Source organism: Anabrus simplex, chromosome 6, assembly GCF_040414725.1.
Source record: "Anabrus simplex isolate iqAnaSimp1 chromosome 6, ASM4041472v1, whole genome shotgun sequence".
Classification (NCBI taxonomy): Eukaryota; Metazoa; Arthropoda; class Insecta; order Orthoptera; family Tettigoniidae; genus Anabrus; species Anabrus simplex.
In genome coordinates this window covers 225,780,408-225,805,738 of record NC_090270.1, presented here as the reverse complement: position 1 = coordinate 225,805,738, position 25,331 = coordinate 225,780,408, and the positions used below count along the sequence as shown (strand labels likewise).

Sequence of the window (25,331 nt, the reverse complement as noted above, 5' to 3'; positions counted from 1 at the left end):
CAGTACACAGTATTGTTTAAGTTTATTTTTCAACACATTAATGCTTTCATTTAAATAACTCAGTTTTTCATTGATCATCCAATAATCTTACAATGGCCATTTCCATACGTCGAACTAGAGATGCTCGACTCCACTGTATTACGTGAGTCCATCTGGTGGCCATGATCATTAAGGCATCAAGTCTATATGATCTGACCCCACGGTTAGCCGGTTTGAGGTTCATTGGAGGAAAAAATTTGCACCATCTTGGCTGATAGGGTAGGAGAGGTGGTGGTGGTGGTGGTATGCAATTTATGATCATTTGATTGTGTGCCTAAAGCCTGGATTCAGTTCAAAGCCTCTCTACAGTGTTCATATGGAAGGAGGGCACATGACATTGTTGACGGTGATTCATCCATCGGATGGAGACATTAAGCCTTGAGCAGACCTCTTGGTGTTATTCGACAGTAGTGGGCTGTGTGCTGACACCAGGTTTCACCCTCTCCCCTGCCTCGTCGTCATCATCATATCATCATCACCTCACATCCAGGCATATGGGTATCAAATAAAAAGACCTGCACCACGCGAGCTAAACATATCTTTGAACACTTCCGGCACTAAAAACTATCTTCTCTTCTTCTTCTCTTCTTAATTCCCAATCCTAAGATGGGTTGGCAGCAATTCGTCTTCTCCACTCTTCTCTGTAATCCGCTAATCTCTTCATTTCCACATATGAGCCTGTTCCTATGTCATCCCTGATCTGTCTTGAATATTGCAGTCTAGGTCTTCCTCTTCCTCTTTTACCTTGAATCATTCCTTCCATGACATTAACTATGAAATCATTGTGCCTATAGAGATGGCCAATTAATTGGTCTCATCCCTTTCTTATTATTGCTAAAAAAGGATCTTTTTTCACCTATTCGTTGAAGAACTTCTTCATTGGTGAGTTTTGCTGTCCACGAGATCTTTTTCATCCTCCTCCAGCACCACATCTCAAATGCTTCCAGACATTTCTTATCACATGCACTAATAGTCCACGTTTCTGAGCCATACAAGGCCACACTCCAGACGTAGCACTAAATAAATCTCTTCTTAGTCTCCACATTTAAATTCCTTGATGTAAGTAGTATCCTTTTTTTGTAATAAGCAATCTTTGCTTGGGCAATTCTGCTCCTTATGTCGACTAAACTTTTTTTTTTTTTGCTACTTGTTTTACGTTGCACCGACACAGATAGGTCTTATGGCGACGATGGGACAGGGATGGGCTAGGAGTGGGAAGGAAGCGGCCATGGCCTTAATTAAGGTACAGCCCCAGCATTTACCTGGTGTGAAAATGGGAAACCACGAAAAACCATTTTCAGGGCTGCCGACAGTGGGGTTCGAACCTATTATCTCCCGAATACTGGCCACACTTAAGACTAAACTTTTGCCATCTGGAGTGATTTTACTTCCTAAGTAGGTAAAGACATTTACTTGCCTTAGTGGTATATCACTAATTCCGATGTCGACTGCAATATGTGGGCGGTTGCATACCATAATTTTGGTCTTTTTTGTATTAATTTTCATGTTATTCTTATCTCTCAATATCTTATTGATTCTTATTAATGCACTTCGTAGTTTCTCTTTGTTCTCTTCTATGACAGCTATGTCATCAGCACATCTTATCATTTTGATTTCTACTCCATTTATCTTTATCCCATCCATATCCTCTTTACTTTCCTCAATGCCTTTCTCAATATACAGGTTGAACAGCACTGGTGAAAACTTACATCCTTGCTGTACTCCTTTCTTTATATAAGCCTCTCATACTTCACCATTTAGGCCTATGTTTATGATGCCTCTTTGGTTGTTATGGAGTTCAAATACTATTCATCTATCTCTAAAATCTAGACCAACACTAGTCATAATCTTCATTAACATATTCTAGTTCACATTATCAAAAGCTTTTTCTCAATCCACAAATGCAAAAAACAAAGGTTTTCTTTCGTCTAGCATTTTTATTATTGTCAATATTTTTGACATCGATATTATATAATCACAGTGGTGGTGAAATCTATGTAGTAAGTAGCAAAATTGTATTCCTTGAAATGGTAATTGATGTTATTAAGTTAAAATATTCAAGAACCCAACCCTCCCCCCCTCAACAAGAACAAGAAGTTAAAATATTCGATTGCATGTCACTGTTATGATGAAAAACTATAAGGTAGATGATTATTGAGAAGGTTTTGAGATATAAAGGTTTTCAAGTTGATAGTACAAACTATGTACGAAAAGCAGAAGAGTTGTAATTCTTCATCATCATCATCATCATCATCATCATTATCATCATCATCATCATTTCCCTTTATCCAGCTGTAGCCGGGTAGGGGCAAATATGGTTCCTCTCCACTTTCTTCGGTCTTTCCACCACTCCTCTTCCAACACTGTGTCCCAGTCCAGGTTTCTTTCTATAATGCTGCGTTGGATGGTATCCTTCCATCTCAATCGTGGTCGTCCACGGCCTCTCCTTCCTTGAATTTGCATTTCCATCACCTTTTTTGGCATTCTTTCGTCGCTCATTCGCTTTATGTGCCCAAACCATCTTAGTCGGCTCTTCTCTATTCTATCATTCATTTTTTCCACTCCAATTTCTTCCCGGATTTTCTCATACCTTATTTTGTCTCTTCTACTCTTCTGTATCATACTCCTCAAGAATTTCATTTCGGCTGCCTGTATTCGACTCTCATCCTTCTTTGTCATTGTCCAAGTTTCTGCTCCGTAAGTTGTTATGGGTACGTAATACATCTTGTACATAGTATCCTTTGCTTCCATTGGAACATCTTTGTCCCATAACATATTTCTTACACTATGATAGAAACAACTTCCAGCTTGAATCCTTTTACTAATCTCAGCATCCAGTCGAGCATTCTCCATTAATTCACTCCCCAGGTATTTAAACGTTTCCACTACTTCCAGGGACTTGTCTGCAAGTCTAATCTAATCAATATCTTATTCATTCTTATTAATGCACTTCGTAGTTTCTCTTTGTTATCTTCTATGACAGCTATGTCATCAGCACATCTTATCATTTTGATTTCTACTCCATTTATCTTTATCCCATCCATATCCTCTTTACTTTCCTCAATGCCTTTCTCAATATACAGGTTGAACAGCACTGGTTGTAATTATCTAGTAGAATATACTGTTATATAATTCTAATGATCTCAATCAAGGTTGTTACAGGCACATTCTACTCGAGAAGAACACATGTTTGTCTGGAAAATAAGCAAGAGTAAAAAGATGGAGGGCTAATATGTAAAAGTGAATCCCAACCGTAGTAATAATGCGGATGCGGGGAGGAAATACTGGACCATGCGCAACCTTAACCCTGGTCAACAAGTCAGTTAATCTTCGTATGTTAAAGCTAAATAATGTTCTTTCCTGTAGTTTTCTTTCTTTCATGTTGTTGTTTGAGTCATCAGTCCATAAACTGGTTTGATGCAGCTCTCCATGCCACCCTATCCTGTGCTAACCTTTTCATTTCTACGTAACTATTGCATCCTACATCTACTCTAATCTGCTTGTCATATTCATACCTTGGTCTACCCCTACCGTTCTTATCACCTACACTTCCTTCAAAAACTAACTGAACAAGTCCTGGGTGTCTTAAGATGTGTCCTATCATTCTATCTCTCCTTCTCATCAAATTTAGCCAAATCGATCTCCTCTCACCAATTTGATTCAGTATCTCTTCATTCGTGATTCGATCTATCCATCTCACCTTCAGCATTCTTCGGTAACACCACATTTCAAAAGCTTCTATTCTCTTTCTTTCTGAGCTAGTTATCATCCATGTTTCACTTCCATACAACGCCACGCTCCAATGAAAGCCTTCAAAAACATCTTTCTAATTCCTATATCAATGTTTAAAATGAGCAAATTTCTTTTCTTAAGAATGCTCTTCCTTGCTTTTGCTAGTCTGCATTTTATGTCCTCGTTACTTCTGCCATCGTTAGTTATTTTACTACCTAAGTAACAATATTCATCTACTTCCTTTAAGACTTCATTTCCTAATCTAATATTTCCTGCATCACCTGCCTTCGTTCGACTGCACTCCATTACTTTTGTTTTGGACTTATTTATTTTCATCTTGTACTCCTTACCCAAAACTTCATCCATACCATTCAGCAACTTCTCGAGATCTTCTGCATTCTCAGATAAAATAACAATATCATCGGCAAATCTCAATGTTTTGATTTCCTCTCCTTGGACTGTGATTTCTTTTCCAAAATTCTCCTTGATTTCCTTTACTGCCTGTTCTATGTACACATTGAAAGGAGGGGGGACAAACTGCAGCCTTGCCTCACTCCTTTCTGGATTGCTGCTTCTTTTTAAAAGCCCTCGATTCTTATCACTGCAGACTGATTTTTATATAGATTGTAGATAATTCTTTGTTCTCGGTATCTGATCCCAATCATCTTCAGAATCTTAAATAGCTTGCTCCAATTAACATTATCGAATGCCTTTTCTAGATCTACAAATGCCATGTACGTGGGCTTGTCCTTCTTGATTCAATCCTCTTAAGATCAGACGTAAAGTCAGGATTGCTTCACGTGTTCCTACATTTCTTCTGAAGCCAAATTGATCTTCTCCCAACTCAGCTTCAAATTGTTTTTCCATTCTTCTGTAAATAATACGTGTTAAAATTTTGCAGGCATGAGGTACTAAACTAATGGTGCGGTAGTTTTCACACCTGTCAGCACTGGCTTTCTTGGGAATAGGTATAACAACATTCTGCCGAAAATCGGATGGGACTTCTCCTGTCTCATACATCTTACACAGTAAATGGAATAACCTTGCCATGCTGGTTTCTCCTAAGGCAGTCAGTAATTCAGAGGGAATGTCATCAATTCCAGGTGCCTTATTCCTATTTAGGTCACTCACAGCTCTGTCAAACTCCGACCTCAAAATTGGGTCTCCCATTTCATCAGCGTCAACAGCCTCTTCATGTTCCAGAACCAAATTATCTACATCTTTACCTTGACACACCTGTTGGATATGCTCCTGCCATCTTTCTGCTTTGTCTTCTTTCCCTAGAAGTGGCTTTCCATCTGAGCTCTGATGTACAATGATTTGTAGATCAGTTGTGTATAATATTGGACATGTGAATTTATATTAGTTGGTTTATGTCGAAGTGATATGTAAGTGATAATTGAGTATTAATCGATGGTTATTTATTTATATTGTGTCAGAAGCATACATAAGTTTTAAATTAAATATGAGGAAAGAACACAAAACATAATATAAATTCTTCAGTGACGAAGAGCCACATAAAACTATGTGAGCCCAAAACCTTGCGACGTCAAGTGCATTTGGCTTCGATTTAACCAGGTCTTCTGTTGCGCAACTGAATGGGCATGAACTACATTGCAGCAAATGGGCTGTGGTCTGCTCTTCTCCACATACACACAAGGTACTGTCCACTTCGAAACCCCATTTCTTCTGGTTGACCCTGCAATGCGTAACACCAGAGCGCAGTCTATTCAGTGCTCTTCAATTCACCCAACCTGTAACATGGCCAGGAGGGAGTTCCTCTTTTGGGGTCATCCATTGACTGATACTTGTATGTTGACTCCTGGCGCACTGTTCTTGAATTCTTGCTTGCCGCGTTGTTCCTGCAAGTGTTTCGGTTACTCTCAGGAAGCTTTTCCTAGACTTAAGGCGCTGGCGTGGTGGTTCATATCCAAACAAAGGGTGGGCTTCAGATGTCAATGTCTTTCTTTTTTCTTTCTTGCTGCCACTTCACGATGGATATCGGGAGGTTCTATCCCTGCAAGGCAGTACACTTTTTCCAAAGGTGTAGGTCTCAAATATCCAGTAATAATGCATCAGGTCTCATTGAATGCTACATCAACTGCTTTAGCATGGCAAGATTTGTACCACACCAGGCATGTGTATTCAGCTGCGGAATAGCAGAGCGAAAGGGCGGATGTCCTCACTGTGTCTGGTTGTGCTCCCCAAGATGTTCCAGTTAGCTTCCGCACAATATTGTTTCTAGCAGCCACTTTCTGTTTGATGTTCAAACAATGTTTCCTGTAGGTTAAGGCACGATCCAGAGTGACTCTGAAGTACTTTGGGGTAGGACATTGTTGTAATGCTGTGCCTTGCCAAGTGACCTTCAGAGTTCGGGAAGCTTCTCTGATGTTTAGATGGAAAACACAGGTTTGCGTCTTAGTTGGGTTTGGTGTTAGTTGATTTTTCTTGTAGTATCCAGCGAGAGTGTCTAGAGCTTTGGATAATGTTTGTTCAATCATCTCAAAGTTATCCCCCTGAGAAGTGATGACACAATCGTCAGCATAGATGAAACTATTCGTCCCGGCGGGAAGAGACTGATCATTGGTGCCAACACGCTTCCCTGAGGTAGTCCATTGTTCTGTATCCTCCACCTGCTTCTTCTTCCCTGAAACTCAATGAAGAAACTTCGATTTTGAAGTAGGTTTCTAATGACACAAGTCAGATGAAAGTCCTTTGTCACGCTATATACCTTTTCTAGGAGAATTTAGTGATTAACAGTATCATATGCTGCCGAAATATCTATAAATGCAGCTCCTGTGATATTCTGGCTTTCAAAACCATCTTCTATGTGTTGACTTAATTTTAACACTTGCGATGTGCAGCTTTTCCCTCTCCTGAAACCAGCTTGCTGTGGAATCAGAAGTGGCTTGATTTTATCAGTCAACCTATTGAGGATAAGTCTCTCCAGAATCTTAAAAAGATGACACAATAAGGAGATTGGTCTATAACTTCTAGGGTAATTTTTATCTTTGCCTGGTTTTAGAATGGCTATGATCCTAGCCTTCCTCCATATTTTAGGTATCATGGAAGACTGAACGCAGTTGTTCATGAGTTCTACCAACCAACACTTTGCAGTAAGACCACAGTTCTTAATTTGTTCCATTCGAAGGTCATCAAGTCCTGCCGACTTCCCAATCTTATACTTACTGAGAGCTAATTCCAGTTCACTTAATGTGAAATACTTAGATAACTCATTGTTCTCATCTGGTTGTCTGACTGTAGGATTCTTCCCTATTTTCATGGGAAGTTTTGGTTTTCCATTAAGCAAAAGTTGGTGTGCTATTTGATCTGCACTTGTATTGGCATGTGTGTTAGCTTGAATAGGATCATTGCTCAAGCGTCTTAAAAGCCTCCAAGATTCTTGACTGCTCCTACCCATATCAACTTCAGACATCAACTTCATCCACGTCTCCTTTGCTTGGGAGATAGAGGAAAGAACACTTTGTGCTGCTTGAATAGTTTGCTCACTAAATGGATCTTCTTCTTGAAGCCTGTAGTAATCGTGCAGCAGAGCAGTTGTTTCAGAAGTTATACTTGGAAGGTAGCGTGTCCTGCAGCCTCTGGGAATTGATGCCCGTGAACAGAATTTCACAATATCAATGAATTTGTCATAATCTTTGGGTATAGGAGAGACAGTTTTTATCCTCTCACCCAACATACTGGAAAACCTTTTCCAGTCAGCCTTTCGAAAGTTATATCTCTGTCTGAACCGAACTTCGTGTGGTCTTATGGATGAAGAGAGGTGACATATTACTGGCCAGTGTTGTGTTCTTGGGATTGGTGAGCCCATTTCTTTAGAACATTGCTGCACAAAGCAGTTGCTCACAAACAGAAGATCTGGGTTATACCCTCGGTGCCATCTTCCACTGTTGAAGGAGGAGGGAAGTTTACTGTCGTAAATAAGGGAAAGCTCCTGAGTTTCAGCCCATGAAATGACGATCCCATTCTCATCTTCTTGAGCATATCCCCAGACATGACTACGGCTGTTAAAGCCACCGATTACTATTGACTTTGTGTGTTTACCAAAATTTGCAGGTGGCAAGAAAGAGAACTTTTCATTTGGGGGCTTGTACACAGGTGTAATGGTCATGTTGTTAAGCTCCATGGTGATTATTTCGATGTCTTTATCTTCAGTATAATGAGTACTGCTGATCTGGAGACCTGGCTTTACAAATACAGCACTGCCATATTTCGCATGTGGCCTTTCTGCAACTAAAATCATTCCTGAAATCTTTGGACGTTTCTGATGTTCATCCTTATGCGTTTCCTGAATGCACAAGACATCACATTTCTGATCTTGGCATAGATTTTGTAAGAGTTCTTCTTTGGCAGCTGACAAGCCTTCAATATTTATGGATATTATTGTCATGGATGGCTCTGAAAAGAGCCATTTCTTAAAACACATTTTAAGATTGATTAGTTCTGCTTCTGGTGTGAGAGAATCAGCTGTCTAGGAAGAGTCCTAGTCCGTTGCCCAGGAGAAACCCGGATGTATGACAATATCACATACAAATACACCCTACTGGGTGATTTCTCTCATGATGTTAATACAAGTGATAGTGAGTGTTCGATTGATATTGAATTATTTTATGATATGCATTAAAGACATGTGGTGTGTTTAAATGTATCTAATATATATTAATTATGAGATGTGCCGTGGGTGTGAAGTCATTTGAATTCATATTAGATTTGATGAGATTTAACGGTGTAGTCCATCATAAAATGCATCCTTTTCTTTCATATTGTGCATATTTGGGGGCGACAAATATGTTCACTATATATTTTATGCGCGTATATGAGAACATCGACTTAGTAATGCTCGTGATTACCATTCATGATCTACCATTGGTCATATTGCAGAGATATATTCTAGCAAGTTTAAGATTTTCATATTGATCTGTATCACTTTATTTTACATATGATGACTGATTATATGAAGGGATAAGTGCAGTGTCATTATTAATTACCACACACATAACTACGAGGATAGACACCATGATATATAATTTAGCAGTCGTAGTTCATGGATTGAGTAATAATTTAATTTGTAGATTTGATATCATGTGATCTGTTGATTTTATTATTTAAATATGATTTTGTTACATTGTTATTGTCTCATGTCATCCCATCCTTCATGTCATACATTATTTTACTGGTAACGTAGATCCTCAGAGGTATGTATGGAGGTTATTATGTGTCTAGTCTTATGTCTGTGCGCGCACCTTCAGGACAGTTTATTTTAGGATAGATTAATTCATAATTTCATTTCTATTTGAATTTTAATTGTGAAAGAGCATTGTTGGTAGGACAAGGCACAGAAAGCTCTGATAATCAATTTTGACATTGCATTCATTATGATTTATAAGACAATGCCAACATTTGCAAGTTATGAATCTCATTCCATATTGACGATTATCACTTTACAAAAGAAAATATTTATAAAATCCTCCTATCAATACAAGTCAAGTCATCTGTTAGATGGAGCAAAGTCTATACATGTTTCAGCCTAATCTCAAGGCCATCTTCAGTAGTAAAACAATGTCAATGTGACTTGAGACCGACAAGGTCATCTCCGTTCGAGACGACAACTTTTAGTTACAAATGTTATACACGTTATATTCATAGTATTGACGGTCTCACTACACTCCTCAGCATAGTGTTTTTATTTAACAGTCAGCAAGATCTATTAGACGAGAGGACTTTGTACCTCAATGTGTTTTTAACTCACTAATCATGATTACTGTCACTTCACATCATTACGATTTGTAATTTGTTTGTATATTATGTAATCATTGTTTTACTACTGAAGATGGCCTTGAGATTAGGCTGAAACATGTATAGACTTTGCTCCATCTAACAGATGACTTGACTTGTATTGATAGGAGGATTTTATAAATATTTTCTTTTGTAAAAAAAAAAAAAAAAAAAAAAAAAAAAAAAAAAATGCCAACATTATTAATATAATGAATCTTAAAGCTAATACCAGATTGTCTGTGATTATAGTACATCAATGAACTTGAAATCGGATAATATACAAAATCACTTTAACTGGTTTGATGCACCATATTTTCAATTTGACACTTCGATCGCCCAATAGAATTCCCAACGTAATCTGTTATTATCGTCATATTTCGTCGTCAGTCAATTCAGGAATGTAAATAGACATGTTTAATCACTATTCGGGCACCGTAGTTAGCTGAGGCGTTCAATTTACCCGATGCCATCTCGTAGTAAGAAGAACCTGTCAAAGACCCCGAGTGTAGAGTGCTCGTGCCGCCAACATAGAAGGGTGCAAACGTGTTTGTGTCATTTCAGCTTAACATAATTTTTGTTTTATATTTTACTTCATTTACAAATTCCCTCACTGAAAAAAAAAATATTTTGTTTTATTTTCATTTTTCTTTCCACTTAATTTATTTGTGGTTTGTGGTGTAGGTTATTGTAATTGTGTTTTAGTTTGTGATCCATGGCCAATGGCTGAGTTGGCTAGTAAGTGGTCCTAAGAGTTAGGTTACCAGTTACTATTGAATAGAGTGGGCATCTTGGACATAGTCTGAGTCATGACCATCCTTATGTTTGGTTGGCTAGGACTGTATAAACACTGTGGTCACTAATCTGTTACAGGAGAGATCCTCACTCGGACTATGTGTAAGAAGGGTAGCATTCTGATCCACAAAATTTACTGAGCTCAGAACATTTAACTTTGGACCTGTGGGAGTAAGAGAGTCCCACTTCCATTTTACTGCCGAGGGACTCCTTGGAAACAACTTGGCGAATGAAAAGGAATTTGATGGAGAGTTATCAGTGTTAATGGGGCTTATGGAAGAAAGCTGAACTGGTAGAGTCAGCAAATAGAATGGGTCTGGATGTGTTAGGAGTTTATGATATGGGCGTAAGATAATGAGGAAGAGAGAGGTGATTACAAAGTGTTCTTAACAGGTGTTATTAATGGAAGGGCAGAGCGTGCGGAAGGTCTGTTCATCAGGAATATTATTGCATGCAACATAATTTCTACTAAGCATGTAAATGAATTAATGATTTGCGTAGATTTAGCAGTTGGAGGAATTAGAACCAGAATTGTCTCAATCTATTCACCATATGAGGGTATAGATGATTAAGTTTACAAGTTTTATTAAGCACTGAGTGACATCATAGTGAGAGTCAACAGCAAGGATAGGATAGTGCTAATGGACAATTTCAATGTGAGAGTTAGAAATAGAACTAAATGATATATGAAGATGATGGGTAATGTGGAGAACTTATAGAAGCCAATTGGAAGGGGAAGTGTTTACTGGACTTCTGTGCTAGTATGAGATTAGGAGTTACAAATGCAATCTTCAAGCATAAGGCTATTAACTGCTACACATGCAAGGGTAGGGGCACCAGATCCATTGTAGACTATATCGTAACCAACTTTCAATTCAGAAAATCTGTTGGGAATGTGCAGGCATTCCATGGATTTTTTGATGATACACACCAATATCAGATCGTTAGTAAACTAAGTGTCTCTAGGCCTAGGATTAATAAAGTGAAATCTGTCTGCTGACGAATAAGTGTAGAAAATCTCCAGCACATGAAAATTAGACAGAAGTACACAAATATATGATCAGTGAAGAGTTCCAAACAATGGACAGTAAGCAGGTTCAGGATATAGAAAGGGAATGGGTGGCATACAGGGATGCAATAGTAGAAACAGCAAGGGAGTGCCTAGGGACATCTGTAGGGAAAAAGCGAACATCTGGGCGGAATGATGATGTGAGGGCAGCTTCTTAACATAAAAACAAGGCTCATCAGAAATGACTCCAAATGAGGAGAGATGCAGAGAGAGACTTGTACACAGATAAAAGAAACAGAGTGAAACAAATAATTGTTGAATCCAAAAAGAAGTCATGGGAAGATTTTGGGTATAATCTGGAAAGGTAGCAGCAGGGAAACCTTTCTGGACAGCAGAAATGAACCTTAGAAAGGGAGGTAAAAAGGAAATGAATAGCATTTTGGGTAAATCAGATGAACTTATACAGCAGTTGATCCTATGGAATCACTGGATAGGCAGAAGAAATATTTTGAAAATCTCAGTGTAAAAGGAAATCTTTCTCTTGACATCCATGAACAACCAAGCTCATGGAAAGGAGGACAATAATGTTAGGGGAAATTGTGGTTGAAAGTGGAAAGGATGGTAAAAAAAAAAAAACACACACACACTCCAACTTTCAATCACTGGATGAAAACTAGTGTGGTTTCAGACCACAGAGGTGTTGTCAGGATCAGATTTTCAGTATTTGCCAGGTAATTGATAAATGCTACGAGTGGAATGGGCAGCTACGTTTATGTTTCGTAAATCTAGAGAAGGCATAATTATGACAGAGTACCAAGGAAAAAGAGGATAGGTGTACTGGGGGACTATGGGATTAAGAATAGATTATGCTGATAATTGGGCTTCAGTGAGAATTGATGATAGAATGAGTTCTTAGTTCAAGGTACTGACTGGAGTTAGATAAGGCTGTAATCTTTCACTTTTGTTGTTTATACTTTACATGGATTGTCTAGTGAAAGGTATAAAGTGGCAGGGAAGGATTTATTAATGTGGAAGTGTGGTAAGCAGTTTGGCCTATGCTGACAGTTTGGTCTTGAAGGCAAACTGTGCTGAAAGCCTGCAGTCTAATATGTTGGGACTTAAAGCGACACTTCGGAGATAAAAAGATATTTTTACCTAACCGATGGATTTTCACGAAACTTTGTGGGAATGTCACCTACATAAAAGTAGAGATATCACGAAAATTTCTTTCATATACAATTAATAGTTTTTATAAAATAAAGTTTTGTTTTTGAAATTTTTAATTCCATCTTTTTCATGAAACTTAATTAACAATGTTAATGTAAATTTTAAAAGCACTACATATTAATTTTTCTGTACATAATTTATATAAGGAAATATATTGTACTAAAGTTTGTGTAATTTTTATATTCTTACTTAAAAATCACTACTACTTGAAAAAAGTCTGCAATAAAAAATTCCATACGCAGGTTTCTTAATATAGCTGTGATACATATAAATTACAAAATATCCACTTCATAGTCGTATCGATGATATAATCTAATGGTTTCATAAGAAAATATTTTCCACCTAATCGATACTTTTTTATTTTGCCTTTGGCAATTTATAATATCATTAAAAATAATAGCACATGTTTTGATCGCTTTGCGGTCATCATCAGCTGTATACACAAAACCTTAGATAAAAAAACTTGGATTAAAAAGCATTAAAGTAAGCACATAATAAAATCCTTGTTGACTTTAAAACTATTGTTAGTAAAGGATGTATGGGTTGCAGGGAGGGGGGATGTTTGCGGTGGGGAGTGTACGGCTGTTACAAGGAAGTTAGTTTAAAATAAGTTAAAAACTTCTTATTGAGCTAAAAAGCATTAAGTATCTATTTAAGTATCGAAGGCATAATTAAAATCACTTATTGTTTTAATACTAGAAGTGGGTGTTGTAACCTTGAAGAAATGTTTATAACTAGAATGTGCTTATACTTTCATTGAATTCTAGTCTTCTTCTTGTTCGCATTGTACTGTGCTGGAAAATGTATAGAAAAGGTTGATCCACTTGTTTGTCCTTTTCTAATAGCGCTATTACACCAGATCAAGAACAGTAGATACAGACCCACACCCGTAAACACGGGGAGTAAAGAAAGTGAATCGGACAGGGACTGTACAACAAGCTATCCAACCTGAAATGTCTGTGAACACAACACAACTCCTAACTTAAACCAACAGTGAATCCACCTTTTGAACTTAGAAAAGGACAAACAAGTGTATCAACCTTTCCTATACATTTTCCAGCACAGTACAATGTGACTAGGAAGAAGACTAGACTTCAATGAAAGAAAAAGCACATTCTAGTTTAAAATATTTCTTCAAGATTACAACGCCCACTTCTAGTATTAAAACAGTAAGTGATTTTAATCACCCCTTCAGGACTTAAGTAGATACTAAAGGCATTTTAGCTCAATAATATAGAAGTTTTTAATTTATTTTAAACTAACTTCCTTGTAACAGCCATACACTTCCCACCGCAACATCCTACACCCCACTTCCTCCAACCCATATGCCCTTTACTAACAATAGTTTTAAAGTCAACAAGGATTTTATTATGTGCTTACTTTAGTGCTTTTTTATCTAAGCTTTTGTGTATACAACTGATGATGACCGCAAAGCGATCGAAACATGTACTGTTATTTTTAATGATATTATAAATTGCCAAAGGCAAAATAAAAAGGTATCGATTACATGGAAAATATTTTCTTACAAAATCATTAGATACATGTACCATACAAATTTTGTTATATTTGGCAGAATATTATGGGAGAAAAATGGGATTTAAATGTAAAATTACAATTGGCAAACAGTGATAAATTGTTTGAATTCAGCAAAATAACTTCATGACAAGGAAAAGAAACTCAGTCTTTCCAATTTCAGTCATAAAAAAAAAATTCACAAAAATGACCAAAATATCAATGTTTAACTTCGGAGTGTCGCCTTAAGTGCAGTGAGTGAGATATGAAAATAAACATTTTCAATTCCAAAATGATGTCAGTAGGGAAGAAACCTAAGAGAACTGAATATCAGGTTGGAAATAGAAAACTGGAACAAGTAAATCATTCAAGTATTCAGGATGTGTATTCTGCCAGGATGGTAGTATAATAAGCAAGATTGAATTGAGGTGCAGCAATGGTAATGCAGTGAGCTTGCAGTTGTGATCAACAGTATTCTGTAAGAAAGAAGTCTGCTCCCAGATAAAACTATCTTTACACCAGACTGTTTCCAGACCAACTTTGCTGTACATGAGTGAATGCTGGGTGGACTGGGGAAATCTTATTCATAAGTTAAAAGTAAAAGAGTTGAAAGTTTTGTACATGCTTTCTGGTACAAACAGGTGGAAACAGTGGCAGGATGGTACTTGGAAAGAAGAGATAAAGGCTAAGTTAGGAACAAACTCGATGGATGTAGCTGTACGCATAAACTGGCTTTGGTGGTGAGGTCGAGGCGAAGTTTAGAGGATGGGTTATCTAGTAGATTAATTTACTCAGGTCATGGAAGGTAAGAAAAGTAGAGGGAAACAAAAACGATGATGGTTAGGCTCGGTTTCTAATGATTTAAAGATAAGAGGTATGGAACTAAATGAGGGGCCACCGAGATAGTTAAAAATAGAGAGTTTGGGAGGCATTTAGTAAATTCATACAGGCTTGCGCATCGAATGCTGAAAGGCATAACAGTCTCTAATGAAGGTGTATGTATGTATTACTTGCCCACTTTTTAGTAATAGATGGACACCTTAGTGCTGAATCGGTCGACCTTGTTTATCTCTGAGATTCGTATTGGCAACCTTTGAAACACAAACTATGAATTGCTTATGCATCGCTGTGCGACATCTGGTGCACACTGTAGCATATTGGCAGGGTAAATAAGTAGATAGATGAGTACAGAACCTGGTAGCGTCCTATTTCTAAGATTTATTAACTAAGCACTACAATTACAGATTTACACACACACAGATGATAGCGGAGCTTACAACTTACACACGCATACGGTTACACACTTACACGGTTCGCACGCTCTCTCTCTTCCTCAGTTTCTCACTAGTTCTCACACTACACAGTTTTACACTCACACACAAGGTCATTGATTATTTACACTACACTCACTCAGCCACTCAGTCACACTCGTTAGTGCTGTCACGGTCCATAGCCTACACGTCAGTCTCGTAGGTCGGGATAGTATCCGCTGTTCACTCAATTTGTCGAACCCCGCTCGCAGTCTGCACACGTTGGCACCCAGGGCTCCCTTCACGCTGCTCCAGAACACCCCAGGTTCTTCTCCAGCAGCCGGCCTCAAGGGACACACACACACGACATCAGGGAAACAGGAACGAGTCCTCGGCTCCAACAGGCAGATACTCCATCAGGCTGACATCTCAGCCCAGGCTATCACTGACTGCGCTCTTCGCTAACTCACACCAGTGAACTCAATCCCGCTCTCACTCACTGCAGGCAGGTCGTTCCTCCCTTATATACCTGCGCTGGCCCTTCTAGAATCGTCCGGATGCTCGATGGATTCAGGAACCTCGCGAGATGGAAGACTCCAGATTAATTGTCGAGTAATTTCCGTCGTCCCATGCGGCGCGACCACGGATAGAAGAGAGAAGGGCCGGCCCAGCGCTTAAGTGTTGCTCGCGATTGGCGTGGACGAGCATAAGGGGGATGGGGCGATGGGTGACGAGCTCGGCCTGTAGCAAGTTGGCATGGCGTGGCGCACACTTTATGTACTAGTACTGTTGTTGTTTACACAGCAAAGCCAAACTATAGAATTCATGCTAGGAACAAGATTCGCATTGAGAAATGTTATATAATGTGTGTGTGACATTGTTGGCTTAAGATAATAAAGGTTTAGAAAATTCATATTGATCGATCATATTATCAATTCAATTCAGATTTAATTTCCATTCAGTTGGCAGTATTACCGGAACCAGGAGAGCTCCCTCCTTACTCCTCATCCCTGTACAAAAATCTATCACTAAAAAAGTGTGCGAGTAATATGTATGTATGTATGTATGTATGTATGTTCATTTGTTCAAAGAGGATGGTTACCTAGTTGCACTTCCTCTTAAAATAAAAATCGCAACCACACCACCACCACCACCACCACCACCAGCATTAGATTGCCTAGCAGAGATCTGTTTCTTTGTCATCTGGTAGAGTAAATGGAATATTGAAATTGACACACAGGCAGCCTAAATTGCATCAAATCAAAATGCCTGCACATGGTAGCAGAGGCTGTATGATTAAAAATAAAAGTCCTATAATTGATCAGCAATCATCCTGCATTCAGTTCTGCTTCTCTTCTGACCGTTACCCGATTTCAAGTCCTGGAACAACTCGTGCAATAACAGCCCCATCAGTGACTTGTACTATGTTATCCCGTTTTTCTACGGGTTCGGGTATGAAGTGAAACGAATCACGACTGGATGTCCTTCCTGACATAAGCCTCATCAGAGGAGTTAATTGGATGGAATGAATGACGTGATGTTTGATAGCAGCAAGGGAGAGGGCAAAACCTGGTGTCAGTACATAGCCTACTCCTGTCGAGTAGCACCAAGGGATCTTCTCAAGGTTTAATGTTCCCATGGAATGGACGAATCACCATCAACAGCATCATATGCCCTCACTCCATATGAACACTATGGAGAGGTTTGGAATTGAATTCATGCTTTTGGCATGCAATCTAGTGATTAAAATCCACCCTGCCAGCCAACATTCTGATGGTGAAATTTTTCCAACAACGGGACTCGAACCAGCTAACCGCAGTGTCAGATCATATAGACTTGATGCCTTAATGATCATGGCCACTGGGTGGGCGACATTGACATGTACTAAGTACAAATAATTAATTATTTTACAGTCTGTAGTTCTAAAGATACATTAATAACTGCCCAGGCAGTTAAAAGCACCTTTCATAATTTGACTTTTGATCAACAGTCAAAAGAACAGTGAGAATAAATGCCAGGATAAACAGTGGCTAAGGAAATGGGCAGATTTGAAATAAATATGGAAGATGAAGCTGTGCTAATGAGCCTGTTTAGATGACAATATCATGTAAGGGAAGGTTAGGACAGAGAATACGTGCATGGTATTCCTGTCTGTGAAGCCCCTAGAGTTGTGGGTTGGTGACTACGGGGTCCCAAGCTTAGCCTGGCAGGCTAGGCTCCTCACTTTCATACTTCTTATCTGATCTCCCTTGACCAATTCTTATTCTCTTCTGACCCTGATGGTATTAGGTTTGTGAAACCTAGGGGGTCGTCATTTTCATGGCCTTCATGTTCCTTCCCTTTCCTTTTCCGGCCCTCATTACTCTTGAGTGTCAGACCTGTTTCATTTTCTCTCTGATTCAAGCTAAGAGGGGAATGGTTTGCAAGTTTTACTCCTGCTTATAATGATAGTAAAAGCAGTAGGAAGAGGGTGAAACCTGGTGTCAGCACATAGCTTATGCCTGTCAAATAACTCCAATGGGTCTGCTCATGGCTTAATTCACCATCAACAGCATATATGCCCTCTTGATATGAACACTAGGGAAAGGTCTGGAATTGAACCTAGGTATTTCACACGCAATCAAGCAATTAGAAATCATATGCCACCACCTCTCCTACCCTGCCAACCAGCATTCTGATGGTGAAATTTTTTCCACCAACTGGACTCAAACTTCCTAATCACAGTGTCAGATCGTAAAGACTTGATGACTCAGTGGCCACCAGGCGGGCAGATATATATGCTGAAAGGCATAAATATCTATAATGTAAGAATTAACTTATACAACTTAGAAACATGTCCATTCCTGGCTTCTTAAAATTGTGTTTTGTCCAAGTTTTCAGATGCAAGAATTGTATAAAAATTCAATGCAATTTTCTTTTCTTTTCAGGTATTGGCGGCAATAGCTAAACATATTTCTTCTAGATATGGTTTGCTCCTTCCAGCTACGAGAGATATCAGGGAGCGAGACTTTTCAGATAACAAAAATGGTATTTCAGAAGACAGTAAAAATAAAAACCAAGCCTCAGAAGAAGCTACTAAACATGAAGAAGAAACTGACAAACCTGGAAATGAAGAAGCCAGTATTGCAGACAAATTACCTGAAGAGCCTACCACATGTTGTATGTCAGGATGCTCCAACTGTGTTTGGATCAAGTATGCTGAAGAGATAAGCAAGCACTTCGTAGATGGAGGAGAACAAGCTAGGAAAATAATTCTAGAAAGAGTTCAAGATCCTAACATGAGAGCTTTCCTTCTTCTAGAACTGAAATCACTTGAGAAGAAAAAGTCGTAACATAAATAAAACATATATTTCGTAGATGTTGTAGTTTTGAGGGTTGCCTAGGTAAGGTGCCACAATTTCTAACTCTTTGTAGACTTCTCTAGAAGTCTGGCAGTGCATATAGAATCTTTATATCTACTGGAATAATAGCTTTCTAGACAAGACTCTCAGGTTCCTGACTGATTGCTGTCATCTTTGCAGCAGTATGGGGGTGTCTGGTGGCCACATGGCATATCCACTTCAGTTTAGACCAGGATTTTACCTGTTAAGTTCAAATAGTTCCTCGGTTCCATATGCATATAGAAGGGTTATTTCATATTTGTGTCATACATATATACATACATTATCATTATAGACCGTTATGCCTTTCAGTGTTCAGTCTGCAAGCCTCTGTGTCATATCTACCTATAAAAAAAAGGCAGCAGCAATATAAATCTGCTTGATGTGTTTGAAGGTCACTGAAATATGCTTCTAAATGCTAGCATGTAATTGGGTCCAGGCACAAGAACTACTGGAAAGGGACAATGAAAAGTTGGATAAATAGAAATCATTGTTTTATTATGGACAAAATGAACACATCTTGCACATCTGTAAGTCCTGTTGTAAAGTTTGGAACACTGTCAATGCAGAAATAGGTGCATGGTCCATCACCTTTTTTCTTTTAAATATTTTTTGATAACAAACACTGATATCTGACACTATCCTCTCTGCGACAGTTCAACAGTTTCTGCGTGTCTACACCTTAGTAGTTTGATATGCCAAAGCTCTATCATCCAACGCTTCTCTTAGTTGTGCATTACATTGACGTGAATTTCCACCACGAAGAACTGTAATTTTCATGTATAACCGCTGTTCAGCTTTAAACACGATCAACAGTACACTAATATTTTCTCACATTGTTAACTGATAGACACCATCATTTGGTGACATTCAGTAGAGTGTGACAGGTTTCCAAACTTTTATACTGTACTTTCCATGTTGCCACTTTTTTGGAAGATTGAACATGGATACATAAACTGTTTAATGTCCCTTTAATTGCTGTATGTTTTAAAAGAACCATTTCTTCAGTTGTTCCACATCCTTAGATTAGTTTTAAATTCGTAGCAGAGCCACAAATAATGCCCAAGTCATTTGGATAGCAACTTCCTTCACTTACCACCATATTGGGAAGGGAATCAATATAAATGAGCCTTGGAGGGAAAATAATTGTTAGAATTACACATGCTGAAGATGGTGAATACTTGGAGATTTAAGTAGAAAGGAAACAATAAGAATTTTAGATGACAGAAATAGCAGTTGGTGTCTGACATCCTGATGAAGCTGGGAAGTAGAAACAAGCTTGTCAAGGACTGAGAAGAATAATTGGAATTGCTGTGGAAGAACCTATCTGTTTGTAGATGGTAGTGTATGATGATGTACCAGATTGTCCGTATCCCCCCCCCCTCCCCCCCTTTTTTTTTTCAAATTTATTCTCATCTTCTTTTCTTCCAATGCTGACCTGTCATTGAGTCTATGCTATTATTTGTTCCTATCTTTCCACATATGACTTGATGTAGAATAAAAGTTACCTGTGTTTATATGTGGGTCATTAGTCCCTAGACTGGTTTGATGTTGCTCTGTGCAAACCTCTTCATCTCTCCGTAGTCAGTACATAGAACATCTACTGTAATGTCCCGTCCCATTTATTGATACAGGGTTGGGGATGAGGTGAGATGAATTTATGTGGCATGTTTCTACGGCCTGATACCCTTCCTGCCACCAAGCTCAGTTGAGGAACGAATGAACATGGAATGAACGATGATGAATGAAATTGGGTAAGAAGATGGAAGTTATCAACTGTGGTCTATAAATTAGAACTGTTCCAGCATTTGTCTGGAATTGAAAATGGGAAACCACAGAAAACAATTCTCAGGACAGCTGGCGGTGGGGTTCAAACTCACGCACCTCCTGATTGCAGAGCTTGGCTCCATAGCCATAGCACGTTAACACACACGGCTACACTGCTCAGTACATCATCTACTGTATTCTATCAAATTCCTACAATTCTTATCCCTTACACTTCCCTCAAACACCACCTAGACTATAATTTTTTTCTGTCCATAATCAGCAGTGGGGGTTTATCTCAGCAAAAATAAGGTATTAGTGGTAACTCACTTGCCTGCTTTACTGTCATGAAATCTTTGTGTAGTATACAGTATTTCAGTATTTACTTCCTATTACATATATATTTTTATTCATAGAATATGCTATTTTAATTCTGTTGATATTTCCATGTTATTTGATATTTCTGTGAAGAAGATGAAAGAATGGAGAGGCAGGTGTAGGGACTATGGATATGAGCAGGCGTAATCAAAATGAGGAAATACGTAGGTGGTTTGAAAAGTTCTCGGAATGTACTAGAATTAAGTATCTTACCTCGGTGGAACTGCTTTTATTTTTCAACATAGTCTCCCTGTAGACTAATGCATTTGGTCCAGTGGTGCTCCAATGCCTTGATCCCATCTCAAAAATAAGATTCCTCCAAGCCTGCAAAATACCTCTCCAATTCGGCTGTTGGTTATTCCCTTGTAGAAAATCTCCATCCACCAAGGAAAATTTTCAGCTTGGGGAATAGATGAAAGTCTGATGGTGCCAAATCAGGTGAATAAGGTGGATGTGGCAACAATTCGTACCTCAGTTCATGAAGTTTTGCCATGGCAACAACACTTGTGTGCGGTAGAGCGTTGTTCTGATGAAAGATGACATTTTTCCTTGCCAAACCAGGCCTTGTTTCACGTATCTTTTCCTGTAGTTGGTCTAGGAGGTTTGCATAGTATTGCCCCGTAATTGTTCGGCCAGTAGGAAGATAATCTATCAGCAGAATGCCTTTTGCATCCCAGAAAACTGAGGCCATGACCTTTCCGGCCAAACGCACTGCCTTTGCTTTCTTTGGTGGTGGTGAATCAGCATGTTTCCAACGCTTTGACTGCTGTTTTGTCTCTGGGGTATAGTAGTGGACCCAAGTTTAATCTGTAGTCACAAACCGGCACAAACAATCTTGTTGGTTGCACTGAAAACGGGCCAGACTTTGTTCGGACATTTCCAATCTGGTGCGTTTATTGTCCAATGTCAAGAGCCGTGGCATCCATCTTGCGGATAATTTTTTCATACCCAATTCTTCGGTTAAAATATAATATACCCATTCAGAAGACATCCCTACAGCTTCAGCAATCTCCCGCACTTTCAGTCGATGATCCTCCATGACCATGTTACGCACTTTTGCGATAAATTCTGAGGTCGTTACACTTTTTGGCCGTCCACTACGCGGATCATAATCCAAGCTCTCCCGACCAAATTTAAACTCGCTGATCCACTTGGCAACAGTTGAAAATGAAGGAGCAGAGTCCCCCAGTGTGTTCTGAAAGTCGGCATGAATTTCCTTTGCTTTCATACCTTTCTTTACAAAGTATTTAATCACTGCTCGAATCTCAGTTTTTTCCATTGTCACAAATCACTACGCGGGAACAACAGCAAAGAGTCGTCACTACCACACTCCTGCAGCTAGAGCACTGACGCGCCACATGTTCACTCACAAAGGATGTGTGATTATTGCGCGGGAACCTCGTTGCTCTAGCACTAACATCTAGCGGTGATTCCGAGAACTTTTCAAACCGTCCTCGTAGATAGTGAGTTTGAGGGAGATAATTAGCTTTTAACAGAGGACAGCAAATAAGGTAGGTCTCCCACAATCATGTACAGGATAGAGTAGGAATGCAAGACAGAGGGAAGGGAAGGGGAGAAGTTGTTGAAGACAGATGGGCTAATATTTTAAGGAGAAAGAAGGAGAAGGAGGGTTCTCAGGGAATGAGTTCAGGAGAGCTATTGGTGAGGAATCAGTATGAGTCACTGCAGGCAGAACAGTAGAGGGAAGATGGGGAACAGGGAAGAAGTGTTACAGAGAGGCGAGGTAAGAGTAAAGAGACTGGTAGGAACGGAAAACATAGAGTAGAGCATAGGAAGAGGGAGGTAGTACAGGTTTGAGAGAAGGGAGGAGGAAATATGTTATGTAGCTGTCAGGGAAGTTAAGGGAGATCAGGAGAGAAAGGATCTAATGAGGCAGGTGGGAATGAGGCTCTGGTCATAAGCAACTCTGTTGTTAAGCATGTGTGGAAAGTCTGTGGAGGAAAGGGAACCAGGGTAGAGGGTTATCCAGGAATTAGGTTAAGGCAGATGGTGAGGAAAGTAGAAGGGAAAGAGGAGGGTAAGGAGAAGTTGGTATTTTCTATCTTGGGTTATCCAGGAATTAGGTTAAGGCAGATAGTGAGAAAAGTAGAAGGGAAAGAGGAGGGTAAGGAGAAGGTGGTATTTTCTATCTTGGTACCAGCAAAGTAAGGCAAACAGAAAGTACTAACATGGTTGGGGATGTATGAGATCTGGTTATGACAGTGTGGGAGTAGTTCAAAGAAACAGATATTGTTATCAGTGGAACACTGACTGGAGGGTGATCGGAGATTTAAATAAGACCATGGAGTGGATATTTGGTAAACGGGGAGTGAGATTTGTAGATCCTAATGAATGGCTAGGAGATAGGGATCTACACTCAGATAGTCTTTACTTAACTGCAATTACAGCTTATAAATCTCATATTTTGTCCCGTATTGGCTCAACACAACTAACACAACTAATGTTCTATTTAGTATACACCTAGAGTTTAAGCTGGATTATGTCATGTAAACAATAAACTAACTATAAGAAATTGACAAGTATTGGAAGGTGGGAATCTCCATATAACTTAACCTTAACTGCAATTGTACATATGAGATAGGGGGTTTATTTAGAAGAGTTGTATAGTGGTGCATCCCAGGAAATGGGCTGGACTAGGGAGCAGTGACAAGAATATAGGGAAGTGGAAACCCAATAAGGATTACAAAGTTTTTAATATTAAACTGTAGATGTAGGCCTATTCTATGGAAAGGAATAAAATTAAGTCATTTGATGGATATTTACCAGATCTTGTAATAGGAGTTGATTCATGGCTAGGAAGTGATATTATGGATGCAGAAATTTTCTTACTGAACTGGAGAATTTATCATAGGGGACAGGATGGGAATGGTAGGAGGGGAGAGGCATTCATATGGGTGAAAGGGGAATTTTAAGCTATGAAAAAGTTATGGATGAGAAACATCAAATTCTAAGAGTAAGGCCTATCTCCACACAATGTTTTTGGGTGTACAGACCTGGAAATGGTGGAATGGTGCTGCTGATGCTGATGTTGAATTAGTCAATAAGATAATCAGCTATGTGGGAAACAACACAGAAAGGAATGTAATTGTAGAGACTGATATCAATTTAACAAATGTCAATAGGGAAGGTAATGCGAATGACTGGGATAATGACCAACAGTAAATATAGACATGATAATTCAGATTTTGGGCTTCTGCCTTGTCATGAAAACAAGGTGACTCATGAACAGACGAGATATTCTTTTGAAAATGCAGAGCAAAGTTCTCTGCAAAACATAAAGAATTTCACCTTGTTTTCTTGACACAGCAAAAGCCTAAAAGCCGTATTATCATGTCTATAATTACGGGCCATGAAAGCATAGATTTAAATGGTAAGTAAGTCTGAAAACGACAGCTGAATCAGAAAGGGATGGAACCAACTAGAGCGAAGAATATTCTGAATGTGGTTCTGGTATGAGCTCTATAAAAAAAACTGAATTTGTAGATTATAAAAGAGAACACAAAGCCGATTTTGTCATAGTTAAAAATACTTAACATACTTGTCTTCAACTACATACAACACCTTACTGCCAACCACCTCAAAAACACACAGTATGCCCACAGTATTAATATAACCCCTTCCCTTCCCTTCCCCATTAGGAAGGACATTTGGCCATTAGACAAGGTCAGATCCACATCAAGTGCTGCCTCCAATAATAGTGGGGTAAAGGCCTGGATGAGGTTGATTTATGAGGGAAATTGTTGTCTGTATGCTGTCTAGCAAACAACTGTGATTTGTTAAGTTTCGGTCCACAAATATGTGTGGAGCCAAATCTCTCTAAGTGGCAGTGATTATTGTTTTAAGAGGAATTACAAGTGGGTAGGCAACCTCTCTGCACAGTCATTACCCCTTTGCTGTTGTAGTCAGCAGATGTTTGCAGCTGGCTGGACCTGATCTATTGATAGTACTAGAATTAACATTAAAATCTAACAACTGATTAAGTAGTATAGATGTTGTAAATACATTAGCATTTCAACTCCCTGAAGTAGTCTTATCAGCTTGCTTCTCTCTCAGATTGGTATTATCAAGAGTTGAATGGTGTGACCCAATGCAGCCATTCTTGTCTTTGTGGTTTGGATTCCACATAAAACTTTGGCTATGATCACAGTATCAGCAGTTGTGTAAAGCTTTGAACTTGCTGGTTTCATGCTACTTTTTTGGTCAGTCAGCTTGTGCATCACCTTTCAGACTTGGTCATCCTTAAAGCTGGTATGCCACTAAAATACTAAGTCCCATACCATATTGACCTATCATATTAATTTTGTCATCAGTCCTTGGACTGGTCTGATGCAGCTCTCTTATCCATCACATCTCACTGTCTCATCCCACTCTTCCATTTTCTTGTATAATTTGATAAGTTGCTTCTCAGTGATAGAAAGTGTGAGAAAATGG

General features: G+C 38.9%; 2 protein-coding genes across 2 annotated transcripts in view; one reads left to right on the top strand and one right to left on the bottom strand.

The window, feature by feature from the left end:
• LOC136876361 (galactokinase) overlaps positions 1-25,331 on the bottom strand; it is a 323,016-nt gene that overhangs the window by 61,937 nt on the left and 235,748 nt on the right. The window lies entirely within an intron of this gene.
• Positions 18,074-18,891, top strand: LOC137501323 (oxidoreductase-like domain-containing protein 1). Its single transcript, XM_068228402.1, has 2 exons — positions 18,074-18,161; positions 18,285-18,891. The coding sequence occupies exons 1-2, from the start codon at positions 18,102-18,104 to the stop codon at positions 18,687-18,689; spliced, it is 465 nt and encodes a 154-aa protein (XP_068084503.1). The 5' UTR covers positions 18,074-18,101; the 3' UTR covers positions 18,690-18,891.

Bases quoted from the DNA above. Each gene is read 5' to 3' on its own strand.
- LOC137501323 (XM_068228402.1), top strand. From the start codon at position 18,102: ATGACTCAGTGGCCACCAGGCGGGCAGATATATATGCTGAAAGGCATA. The intron at 18,162-18,284 runs GTAAGAATTAAC...TTTTCTTTTCAG, and splicing joins AAGGCATAAATATCTATAAT to GTATTGGCGGCAATAGCTAA.